The following is a 13183-nucleotide window of genomic DNA, read 5'->3' on the forward strand; positions in this document are numbered from 1 at the left end:
CACCTGGTCCGTCTCCTTCATTCTGGTGATGTGTGCCATTGTGCCGCCGAAACACCTTTGGGAAGCGTTTGGCTGCCCCTGCTCTGGGCAATCAGTCTCCTAGTCCCTGGTGTGTGCTCTCTCTCTCTGCCTGCTGGCATCCCAGGGTCGAACTCTGCCGAGTGCCGGCAGCTTGGCACCCGTTGGCGGACCACCCCACCCCCTCCCCATTTTGTTGTTGTTGTTGTAAGCCTGGCGTTCTCCCAGAGCCAGCACGTGGAAACGGAGCCGCCTGCCACCGGCTTGGGAAAATGAATCAGAGCCGAAAAAGCGACAAAAACAACCACCCCCTCGCTCTCAGCCAGCCAAATCCGAGCGATGGCATTTGCTCCCCCCTTGGTCAGCAAAGGAACCGGCATGATTGGTTCCCCCGGGACCTGGCAAGGGGAGGCTTTTGGGGCTGGTAGGGATCAGAAAGCTGCGTGTGCCACCTTCCTACCCATCAGGAACGGCTGCTGATCAGTGGCAGAACATCTGCTTGGCATGCAGAAGGGCCCAGGTTAGTCTCCAGCACCTCCAGAACCCGGCCGCTCTGGAAGAAACTGGCACGTCTCCCAAAATAGCCAAAATAGCCTTTATGTGCCTTGTGCCACATGGACCTAGGAATGCAGGCTGCTTCATTCCACAGAGCTGTAGGAAGAGCCAACCTAGGAAACTGCCTTCTTCTGAGTCAGACCACTGGTCCATCTAGCGCTCTATTGCATACACTGACTGGCAGCAGCGCTCTTTCCAGGTTTTTCAGGCAGGGAATGTCCTCAGCTTTATCCAGAGATAGGAACACAGGAAGCCACTGTATCCTGATTCAGCCCACTGGTCCATCTAGCTTAGTATTGTCTACACTGACTGACAGCTGCTCTCCAGGGTTCCAAGCAGCATTCTCTCTCAGCCATACCTGGAGATGCTGGCGATTGAACCTGAGACCTTCTGCACGCAAAGCAGATGCCCAAAGGAGTGTCTCCACCCACATCGTTCAGCCTGGGTCCAGCTTCGAGGGCCTTCTGGTGGTTCCCTTACTGTGAGAAGTGAAGCTACAGGGAACCAGGCAGAGGGCCTTCTCAGTAGTGGCACCCGCCCTCCCATCAGATGTCAAGGAAATAAATAATCACACAACTATCTGAAGGCAGTCCTGTTTGGGGAAGTTTTTAATGTTTGATGTTTTATTGTGCTTTTACGTTTGTTGGAAGCCACCTAGAGTGGCTGGAGCAACCCAGTCAGATGGGCAGGGTACTACTACTACTACTAATAATAATAATAATGTACTGTCACTGATCCAAGGCCCATGAATGCGCTCGTGATGCAGGCTCCGTGTTGGGCCTGGTGTTCCCCTTCCACACGACGGCGGTGTGTTTATAACGGCATGTTGAGGTGTGTGGGCCTTTTATGTGTGTTTTCATCTGCAAGAGAACACTGTGTAGGGGGAGTTATTTCCATACATCGGCGGATGGGGGGAGGGAGAGAGAAATTCCCACTGCTGCGCAAGGGTGGCACAGAGTGGCAGAAGGTGGTGGCTGGCACAAAGAGGCAGACAGAAAGCCAACACATTTGCAGCTCTCTGCCACAGAGCTTCAGCTGTGAATCCCATTCCTTCCTCTCTCTCTCTCTCTCTCTCTCTCTCTCTCTCTCTCATTCTCTCTTTCTCTTTCTCTCTCTCTCTCTCTCTTCTCCCCCCCCCCCCAATTGCCTGTAACGAACTCATCCACCGTTGTCGTTGGCACTGCCCGTTCTCGCTGTCGGCACTGCTTGTGCCGTCAACCTGCCATGGTTCCTGACGGCTGCGCTGTGGGCGGGAGATCGCAAGGGGGGTGGGGGGGTTCTGCAGGCAGCGTGCCTCAATCTTGTCTCTGGTGATGTGCCAAGAGGAAGGGTGCCAGCCTCGCCGCTGCCGGAGCGCCCGTCAGTCACATCGCTCCACCGCGGTGGTAAATGGTGTACCCTGGCGGGCACGCTGAATAAATACCAGGGAGGTGGGGGGAATGTTCTTTATCCTTCGTGCAAGCATGCTTTCCAAAGGGGGCACAAACCAGCGGTTGTGTTGTGTGTGCATATCTGTGTGTACGATATGTTGGTGAGGCTTGTTTTCTGCAAAGTTGTGCAAGTTCCTGGCTGCCGTGGGTTATGTTCCTGGCTGCTATAAGATCATGTGCCCCACTCACTCCAAATCGAAACTGGTATAAGCCTCACCCATCCCAATATTCTGTTCCATATATAAGCACCTGTGTCAGACTCTGTTCTGGAGTCCTGACCTGTGAGGTCTGTATGTCTATCCCTCCATCTATCTATCAATCACCTATTGAAAGTATTTACCGTATTTTTTGGTCTATAAGACTCACTTTTTCCCTCCTAAAAAGTATGGGGAAATGTGTGTGCGTCTTATGGAGCGAATGCAGGCTGCGCAGCTATCCCAGAAGCCAGAACAGCAAGAGGGATTGCTGCTTTCGCTACGCAGCGATCCCTCTTGCTGTTCTGGCTTCTGGGATTCAGAATAATTTTTTTCTTGTTTTCCTCCTCCAAAAACTAGGCGCGTCTTATGGTCTGGTGCGTCTTATAGAGCGAAAAATACGGTAGTTAAACTACCACCAACCTGAGGGATGCGGGTGGCGCTGTGGGTTAAACCACAGAGCCTAGGACTTGCTGATCAGAAGGTTGGCGGTTCAAATCCCCATGGCGGGGTGAGCTCCCGTTGCTCGGTCCCAGCTCCTGCCCACCTAGCAGTATGAAAGAACGTCAAAGTGCAAGTAGATAAATAGGTACCGCTCTGGCGGGAAGGTAAACGGCGTTTCCGTGCGCTGCTCTGATTCGCCAGAAGCAGCTTAGTCATGCTGGCCACATGACCCGGAAGCTGTACGCCGGCTCCCTCGGCCAATAAAGCGAGATGAGCGCTGCAACCCCAGAGTCGGTCACGATTGGACCTAATGGTCAGGGGTCCCTTTACCTTTTTACCACCAACCTGGATTAAAAGAGGATTAGATAAATCCAGATTCATGGAGGGAGAGGGCAATTGACTGCAACTAGTCACAGTGGCTGTGCTCAATCTCCGTGTCTGGAGGAAGCAATGCTTTCTGAATATCAGTTGCTAGGAACCTCAAGAGAGGAGAATGGTCTTGTGCTCAGATACTGCCTGATACAGGCAACTGGTTTAGCCACATTGAGAACAGGATGCTGGAGTAGATGGGTCACGGGCCTGATTCAGCAGGGCTTTTCTTACATTCTTTTTTGACGGCGTTCCTATCCCACATATTTCTCTGGGGAGCTTGAGGTGGCGTACGTGGCTCCCCCCTCCTCATTTAATCCCTGCAACAACCCTGTGAGGTAGGTTAGGCTGGGAAGCAGCGAGTGGCACAAAGTTCAACCCAGTGAGTTTCATGGCGGAATAGGATTTCGAACCCAGGACTCGCAGGTCGTAGAGTGACACTCACCACACTGTCTTCCAGTCAAATGCTCCACTTTCTCTGCTTTTCTAGTATTCACTGCTGTGTGCGTGTGCGTGTGTGCGTGTGTGTGCCAAATTTGGTGGCAGATCTTCTCCCCTCCCTCCCCACTTTTAGGCAAAAACTTTCTTAGGGCTCTTTTTTTTAGGGGTCAGGAGGTCTTAGAATATATTTATGTGTGTTTTTTAGCTTTTACGTGCCTTAGCTCTTTTGGAGTACCCTTTGGCTGTGTACATACCATACATTTAAAGCACATAACTTCCACTGCCCACCCACCCCCGAATCCTGGGAACTGTAATTTCTTAAAGGCGCTGGGAGATGCAGCTCTGTGGGGGGAGGGGGCAAACTACAGTTCCCAGGATTCTTTTTTGGGGGGGGGCTGAATCCGTGCTTTGAAATGTCCTTTAAATGCAAGCCCCAGCATTTTGAGGGAGCTATATACAGTGGTACCTCGGGTTACATACGCTTCAGGTTACAGACTCCGCTAACCCAGAAATAGTGCTTCAGGTTAAGAACTTTGCTTCAGGATGAGAACAGAAATCATGCTCCAGCGACACAGCGGCAGCGGGAGGCCCCATTAGCTAAAGTGGTGCTTCAGGTTAAGAACAGTTTCAGGTTAAGTAAGGACCTCCGGAAGGTTAAGTACTTAACCCAAGGTACCACTGTACAGATAATCCTGCTTTCAGACTGTTTTGTAATAATTGGGGTGTCCCAGACTATCTGTCTGCCAAGATTCAACTTACTAGGTGATGTTCAAAGCTCCTTGATAATCCTGGTGTCTGCATGATGTCCCAGGTGCCTGTTCACCCTACTTCAGATCTGTTATATAAGCCGGTTCCTGACCTTCCAGTGTGGGGCAGTGGTTAGAGTGCAAGGCGAAGACTGGGAAGACCCGAGTTCGAATCAGCCACGAAGCTCATGGAGTGAGCTTGGGCCATTCGCTATCTCTCACCCAAATTTCTTCCCCTTGGGTTGTTCTGTGGGTAGAAATGGTGCAGCTGAAATGGTGCAGCGCCCCCCCAAGACATGTGCAGATCAGTGATTGGCAATCCTTGCAACAATCTTGCAAACGACAACCTTGCAGTGTCGGCCAGAATCATGAGTTGCGTCGTGCCAGAGGGGGCGGGTGGAGGCTGTGTAAATAATTATTTTGGCTACTGCAACAGTGTCTGTGGCAGAGGTGAGACTCAAAAGAGCTGAATCTCTACATTTTGGGAGGGGGACTGGATTAAGGGGGAAACAAACCTCTTCTCAGGCTTCCCTCTGTCTCGAAGGTTCCTAAGCCCCAGACTGTTAGTATTATTAATTTAATTTATATACCACCTTTCGACAGAAGTTCCCAGGGTGCTTCACCACATACAACGCAAATGTCACTACACAGCATAATATCAGTACAACATAAAGATCAGAACATTTGTATAATTACAATTGTAGTAATAAGATTTACAGATTCCCCTAACAGCAATGGCATTAAAAGCACTCTGCTTTATTTGCCATGGCATGTGGCTGTAGAAACTCGGTCGGAATACCTGTTTCAGATCCAGAAAAAGTGAGGAGGTTAAAAGCGCAGTGCCTCGGAGCATGTGCAGGGTGTTTTATGGCCTCCAGCTGGAGCTTAACTCCAACTGTTGCTGGACTCCTGACTCCTCTGAGCCAGCCTGGCCAGGGATGATGGGAGCTGGAGTCCAGCAACATCTGGAGGGCCACAGTGTTCCCCACCCCTGTCCTTTACCCGTGTCCCAACCAACCAGGGTTCACAGATTCAATGCGCTTATGGAGGTGTAAAGCATGAGTTGGGAAGCTTGTGGCCCTCCAGGTATAGGACTTCCAACACCCATCTTCCCTGACTGTTGGCTATACTGGCTGGGTAAGTTCATTTTGTATGTGATCCCTGATTGGTTGGGGCACGTGCCTAGGACAGGGGTGGGGAACATGTGTCCCTCCCAATGTTGCTGAACTACAACTCCCATCCTCCCTGGAACTATTGGCCATGCTGGCTGAGGCTGACAGGGGTTGGAGTCTAAGAATATCTGGAAGTCCATGGTCTCCCCATTAGGGCTGGGTGATATATTGTCCAAAACCAGTTTGAAGTCCATATCAGGATACTGGTTTCATAATTTTGATATGTGAAGCCAGCCAATGTCTCTACATAGCTCTGTTCTTATTTAAGACATCGTGATATATCAGTATATCACAATGTTTAGCCGGTGATATACTGAGATGTTGAAAACCAGTTATCTCCCAGCCCTACTGTTTGCCTCTACATAGTTTCATCCTTATTCCAGACATTGTGATATGTTGGTATATCATGATGTTTAGCTGGTGATATATTGTGATGTTGAAAACCAGATATCGCCCAGCCCTCCTCCCCACCCTTGCTTTGCACCTCTGCAAGTGCATTTAATATGGGATCCCTAATTGGTTGGGATATGTGTCTAGGACAGGGGTGTGGTGGGAGGGGAACCCTGCAGCCCTCCCAGCTGTTGCTGAACTTCCAAACATGCATCAGGCTGAGCAGCCAGCATGGCTCAATGGTCACGGGTCGCAGGAGGTGGGAATCCAGCAGCACCTGGAGGCTTTGACAGCCCTGCTTGCGGTGTCAGCACCCGAAGGGTTAATGGACAGCTGCCTCCATCTCACACACACACACACACACTCTCACTCACACAGAGCCTCTGGGACTGCTGTTCTCTCCTTGCCCCCTCCCCTTGTACCTTCCACCCCTCCTCTTTCTCTACCCACCCCCCTGCAGCCACCCTGCCCGCTCCAACCATCAGCCCAGTCGTTCAGAGCTTGTTTTTTTCCATGTTGTATTTTCTACACTTCACTTCCTCAGATGAATAATTAATTGAAGCTTTTTTTGGTCTTTCCGCGTTTGTTTCGCCAGCCTCCTCCCTTCCCACAACTCCCCACCCCCCACCCTTCCCAGCTGGGGCTACTGACAGGCATCTAAACAGCCTCTCTCCCCCCACTCACTTCCAGCCATCCATGCACAGACACAAACACACGACCCACCTTTCTGCAGGCGGGCAGAGGTGAGCAGCCCTTCCCCAGCCATGCCTGGTGCACGCCTACGCATGCGTTGGTGGGTGAGCATGCATGCACATTTTGCTGCTCAGTAGCTCTAAGCCCAGGCCTGTGGGGAACCTGTGGCCCTCCAAGGTGTGCTTGAACTCCCAACTCCCATCAGCCAGCACAGCCAGTGGTTGGAGTAGATGCAGGTTTCCCACAAGCATCTGCTTGGCCACAGTGAGGACAGGATGCTGGGGTAGATGGGCCTTTGCTTGATCCAGCAGGGAGGCTCTTACGGGCGCTGGAGCCCATCAACATCTGGAGGGCCCCAGGTTCCCCACCCCTGTCCTTGACAGGTGTCCCAACCAATCAGGGATCACATATGAAATGCACTTTGTTGTTGTTTGGTTGTTTAGTCGTGTCCGCCTCTTTGTGACCCCCTGAACCAGAGCACGCCAGGCACTCCTGTCTTCCACTGCCTCCCGCAGTTTGGTCAAACGCATGTTTGTAGCTTCGAGAACACTGTCCAACCATCTCGTCCTCTGTCGTCCCCTTCTCCTTGTGCCCTCCATCTTTCCCAGCATCAGGGTCTTTTCCAGGGAGTCTTCTCTTCTCATGAGGTGGCCAAAGTATTGGAGCCTCAGCTTCAGGATCTGTCCTTCCAGTGAGCACTCGGGGCTGATTTCCCTAAGAATGGATCGGTTTGATCTTCTTGCAGTCCATGGGACTCTCAAGAGTCTCCTCCAGCACCAGAATTCAAAAATGAAATGCACTTAGAGAGGTATAAAGCAGGGATGGGGAGCCCGTGGCCCTCCATATGTTCATGGGACTACCATCAGCCAGCACACCCAATTCAAACAAACAAAGAAAGAATTATTGCACTTTTGAAATCAGTGCTTGAAATCCGTGCAAGGCTCAGTCCACCATCTTAATTCAAAATGGTGCCCAGTTGTATCCAAAGAAAGACAAAAACCTGCTGCTTGATCTCAGGAACCATCAGGCAAAATCAGGCGGCGATATTGTAAGATATCGTAAATACAGAACGAACAGTGTTCCAAAAATACAGATTGTTATTGTGGCTTTTGTTGAACCATCTATATACATGGCGCTATACCAAATAAATAAGTAAAGAAGTGAGAGACAGTTCTCTGTCCTGAGGCACTTACAGTCTAGAAAACCTCACAACGGGAGACAACAGAGCAAGGGGAAATGAATCTGCAACGATTTCTGTTCTGAGGGTTGATTTCTTTCCATAGTGAACAAGGTCTAGGGCAGGGGGTTGCCAGCTTTTTTAGGCATGTGGGTTACATCTGGATTCCAGGGCCGGGCAATACCTGGTTTTCAACATCATGATGTTTCATCAGCTAAACATCACGATACAGTGGTACCTCAGGTTAAGTACTTAATTCGTTCCGGAGGTCGGTACTTAACCTGAAACTGTTCTTAACCTAAAGCACCACTTTAGCTAATGGGGCCTCCTGCTGCCGCCATGCCACCAGAGCACGATTTCTGTTCTCATCCTGAAGCAAAGTTCTTAACCCGAGGTAATATTTCTGGGTTAGCAGAGTCTGTAACCTGAAGCAAATGTAACCCAAGGTACCACTGTATACAGATATGTTCCGATGTCTGAAATAAAGATGGAGCCATGTAAAAATGTTAGCTGGCTTCACAGTTTTTCCCACATTGTGATTTTTGCATAGTGCACGCACATCCCATGATTCACAAAATATTGCCAGGTCAAAAATTACATCACAAACTACACCCCCGCCCAAGTTATATTCTGATGTGATTAAAAACACACACACACTCACAGACCCAAGAATGGATTTTTATGTTCTAATAAGTGGCAGGGGCTATAGAGGCAGATAAGTACAAAGTCAGCTCTCCACAGCTGACGGTTGCCGAAGGCGGATTGCAGATTCCACCTCTCTGCTTTCTGAGCCTCTAAATGTCTGCCTCGACTTATCCCACGGTTGTCACTCATCCAGAGAGGGAGAAGTAAAGCACTGCGTAAGGCAGGTGGGGGAACCTTTGGCCATCCCAGACGTTGCGGAAATACAGCTCCCATCATCATGCTGTTTTCAGCTGTCGGAAGTTGTAGTTCAGTAGCATCTTCTTGACACTTGTCCCAACCAGTCAGAGATCACATACATTTAGAGCAGTGTTTCTCAAACTAGGGTCCCCAGCTGTTGTTGGACTACAACTCCCATCATCTCTAGCTAGCGGGACCCAGGGGTCAGGAAGGATGGGAATTGTAGTCCAACAACAGCTGGGGACTCAAGTTTGAGAAACACTGATTTAGAGGAAGGGCCACAGCTCAGTGGTGGAGCACCTGCTCTGTGTGCAGAACGTCTCAGATCCCAGCGTTTTCCAGGCTGAGAATTCAAACCCGAGAGAGCTGCTGCCGGTCAGTGTTGCCAGTACTGAGCCAGACAGGCCAATGGCTCTAACTCTGTATCAGGCAGCTTCCTGTGTTCCTCTTTAAACCAGCTCTCTATTTTGAACAGGGAGGACTAAGATTTTACATCAAGAACCTGCCCTCTGCCCTCTTTCCTGCTGAGTGACCGGATCCTCAAATACAAGGGTGGGAGCACCCTTGAGTCCTTGCACTGTGAAAAAAGAAAAACTCCCTCCTCCCATTCATACAACCCTTTCTAAGGAGTGTGATAATGAGATGGTTTTTCTAAAGGGGCGTGCCAGGCAGTGATAATTCCGCGAATAGAGAGGAAATTCATTCCAAAGGTTGCTACTCATCTCAGCAGACATGGCCTTGGCAGTTCTCGGGCAGGGCACCAACCTGGAAGAGAGGGAGAATAGAAGCTCGTTTAAGCCAGGAAGGGAAGGCACCTTTTGGACCTGGGGTAGGGACCCTCCAGGCAACTTGGTTTGGCCCTTGAAACTGTCCACAATGGTGAACTGTCAACACACTCCTGGGCTGAAGTCTCCAGGTTTGCCTCACTCCCCCTCCAGGTGGTAGGGGGAGGGCTTGAATCTCTAGGTGGGCGAGAGTGCCTTTCATGATTATTTCTTATCAAGAAGACTATGCGTGGAGCTGGCAAGCTTCTGCTTGGCAGGATGGGTTGCAAATTGTTGCATAGACTCTTGGGGTGGGGTGTCCTGCTCTGCTCCGCTCCTTCTTCCCCTCTCCCAATTAACCTCCGTCTCCAGGACTCAGTGGAGGGAGGAAGCACAGAGGAAGAATCATCAGAGCCCCCCACAATACATCACCAGGGGCCACCCCTAGGTCTCAGGTTTGGGCTCTGAAATCTCAGGGTCTGGGATACTCCTGGCTTGGCCATCTTAGCCCACAAGCTGCCCCCTGTGTTTTTGCCTGGTTGGTTTCTGAGCATGCCTCTTGCTTCTAAGGTTAGAGAAGTGGGGGGTTGAGCATATGCGTAGAAACCAGCCTGCTGAATGATGGCAGCATTGGCCTTTGTTGCTCCGCCCACTTTTGCCCCTGGCTCCTCCCACCACAGACATGTGGCCCCCGGAAGGCTGCCCAGAAGGGAACATGTTGCTGGATTCCATCTCCCAGCAGCCAGCATGGCCAACGGTCAGGGAAGATAGGAGCCATAGACTTCACAGCATTCAGAGGGGAAAGAGGCCCTCATCCTGGGCTTCCTGCCCGGAAGCTACTCTGGTGGCCCTCCGGATATTGTTGGCTTACAGTTCCCATCAGCCCCTGGACAGCATGGCCAGTGGTCATGGATGATGGCAGTTGTAGTCCAGCAACGTTCTTGGACTCCAGCTTTCATCAACCCCCAAACAGCACAACCAATGGTCAAGACTGATGGCAGTTGTTGTCTTAACAGCATCTAGAGGGCAACGGGGTCCCCCTCCCTGTTCTCCTGCCTAGAAGCTACTCTAGATATCATTGGACTGCAGCTCCCATCTGTCACGGTCCTGTCTACTGGTGATTGAAGTCCCGACTGAGGACGTCGGGACCAGGGGCAAGATGGCGGGGTGGGAGCAGGAACGAGAGTCCAGAAGCCAGTGGTTCGAGGGTCAGGAAGCAGGGAGTCAGGAAGCCGAGGTCCGAGGATCAGGAAGCAAGAAGCCAAACACAGCGAGGCAGGGAGCGTGTTGCTGTGGCAAAGAGTCGAAGGGACATGCTGACCTTATATCCCTTCCTGGCTCTTGCCACCAGGTGCAGTGAGTTACCAAGCGCCCACGCCTTGCCTCTCCAGAACAAACTTAGGAAGGCCCCAGTACTGCAAAGCCCTACTGGTCACAGGGCCTGGCTCCCGCACGCACTCCTGACACCATCAACCCCCAGGCAGCACGGCCGCTGGTCAGGGACGATGGGCATTGTAGTCCTGAGACATCCAGAGGGCCACAGATTTCCCCTGCTTCAGGGAAGTAGCCTGTGCTTTGTTGCTTTGCCAAGCAGGAGGGAAGGGTGGAGTCACCCTGGCACAGTGTTCCTTTCTCAGTCCCAGGCCAGCATTCGCACCTTGGCCCAGGACCTGGGGCGACATTCCTGACGCGCCTGAGCCGCAGCCATGGCCACAGCCCCAGACATGTTCAGGCAAGGGCTGGGCCCTGCCGGCTGGCGTTGATTTTCTCCCCAGTGGGCGGGAAGGTGTTGTCTGCCTCCCAGGTTTTCTGGATCAGCTTTTTTGGGGATCACAGGGAGGCCTCCCCAGTTTGCCGCATGAGACCGCAGTAGCCAGGGAGGAGGTGATGGTAGTGGAGAGTTTCAAACCTGCAGATTCTCTGCCATTGAGGACCCGGCCAACTCCACACTCCGGAGTCCATTCCAGGACATTCTTTGCTGGTTGCTTAACAGGATAGGTGCCAAGCAAACCACACCCTCTCCCCTGGAAGCTGTGGTTCCTGATTTCAGAACGCAGGGAGGCTGGTTGCCATTCCGCAAGGAAGGAGGGGAAACAGCGCTCTGCACCACCTCAGAGGCACCTTTCTCTTCTCATTATCCCTCCCCCCCCCACGGCATAGAAACTACGTAGTTCTGCAGCTGAGTATGGTGGGTTGTCCCCCCACCTCTCGGGATGAAGCCTGCTCCTAGTTCTGTTTGGGGGATGGATGGAGAGTGGGGAGATAAAAGACAACCTCTAGCTTTCTTCCAGATGTTCGCCACCTGGCAACAATTATTTCCTAAACTGTAGAGTTTGCCAGGGGCCGAGGGGGGCCTTCTCGCTCCAGCCTGGAAATTGTTGCCCTATAAACCTGACTTTCCTTCCACTTCCCAGATGTCCGGTGGCTGCTGATGGCAAGGCCCTCTGCCCATGCTCAGAGGCTGCGTCCTTCCTGGATTTCCCCACATCCTGAGCGCTGCAAAGTTGTGGCATTCAAAGGCAGCGTTTAAACCTTTGCAGAGAAGGTGCACTCAGAGGCCCTTTGCTTCCGGTGGACAACTTCCCCTATTTCCACGGAATTAAAAATATTATTGATGTTTTTAACATCAGCCCCTCTCTCATTCACAAGTGAGTCCCAAGGACAAAGCCCCTGGGGAAATGCTGAGGCAAAGGCACTCTGCCCATGCCCAGGGGCCTGTCCGTGTGATTTTTGACTCCGGGCAGAATTCAAAACACCCTTGGCACAAATGTAATATTTTATATGGGGGAGAAGGAGGAAGGAAAGGTGTGTGTTTGAAAGGGAGGGGGGTTCTCCAGATGTTCTGCGAGAGGGGGGGGGGCTTTCTTTCATAAGGGGCGGGGCGTAGTGGCCGGACACGGACACGCCTCCCCCGCCTGTAATCGAAAGCAAAGGGCGCGCCAGGAAAGGGACCCCCAATAGATGGAGAGACGCGTCGGGCGCGCAGCGTGGGGAGCCCGTGGGAAAGATCGGGCGCGCGCGGCGTGCAGGGAGCGCGCGAGGGGGGCGGTCCCGGGGCCGGAGGCGCGCAAGGAGGAGGGAAGGAGGAGCCTCGGCGGCGCTGGGGGCTCCGGCGGCGAAGAGGAGGAGGAGGAGGACGGCGGCGGCTCCGATCGCCTTTGGATCTCTTTCTCGCCCTCGCTCTCCGTTCCGGCGGCTTCGCCTCTCGTGCACGGTCGCGCCTGGCGCTGCGCTGCCCCGGCCGGCGGGATGGCCGCGCTCCTGCTGCCGCCGCCGCCGCCTGCCCCGCCGCTCCTGCTGCTCCTCCCGCTGCTCTGCTTGCTGTGCCACGGCCCCGCCGGCAGCCTCGGCAACCGGCACGCGGTGCATTGGAACAGCTCCAACCCGCAGTGAGTACCGGACCCGGTGGTCTGGGGGTGGTGGGAGTGGGGTGGCGGGAGAGAGGGGGGGATTGGGGGGACCAGTGTTTTTGCTTTTTTTAAAAGGGGGGTTGCTCAAGGAGAAAAGAGATCGGGCTCCGTTTGTCCGTTTGCGCCTGTATATCCCTGGACCCCCGGAATTTGCCCCGGCGCGGGAGGCGAAGGTGGGTGTTAGGCAAAGAGGGGTCGGCGGGTGAGGTGGGAGAGGGCGCGCGTGCACTGCATAAGGGGGGGAGTGGGTGTCTGGGAGGAGGGGTGCGCGTGCACGTGGACGGGGCGAGGGCACGTGCGCGGTGGGGATCGGGGTCCGCGCGTCGCCGGAACCTGGGGATGGGGGAGCAGAGATTTCATAGGGGGGGGGGAGGGAGCGGGGTTGTCTGCTTTTTGTCTGTGCGTCGGGAGAGATCCTGCAGAATATGAAGCTTCCTCTGCCCCCCCCTTCTCTCCACCCTCTTTCCTTCCTAATCGCCCCCTCCCCCAGTCTGGCGG

General features: G+C 53.0%; 1 protein-coding gene and 1 long non-coding RNA gene across 3 annotated transcripts in view; one reads left to right on the forward strand and one right to left on the reverse strand.

Moving 5' to 3' along the window:
* The window catches only part of LOC310751979, a 252485-nt gene that overhangs the window by 45544 nt on the left and 193758 nt on the right, over positions 1 to 13183 (reverse strand). The window lies entirely within an intron of this gene.
* The window catches only part of LOC310751809 (ephrin-A3-like), a 60885-nt gene continuing 59923 nt past the window's right edge, over positions 12222 to 13183 (forward strand). For both annotated transcript variants that reach the window (XM_083591503.1, XM_083591502.1), the window contains exon 1: positions 12222 to 12664. In XM_083591503.1, the coding sequence (XP_083447629.1) occupies positions 12237 to 12664 (428 nt within the window). In that variant the 5' untranslated portion in view covers positions 12222 to 12236. The remainder of the gene's footprint in view (positions 12665 to 13183) is intronic.

Source organism: Podarcis filfolensis (genome assembly GCF_964270895.1).
Source record: "Podarcis filfolensis genome assembly, chromosome: 16".
NCBI lineage: Eukaryota > Metazoa > Chordata > Lepidosauria > Squamata > Lacertidae > Podarcis > Podarcis filfolensis.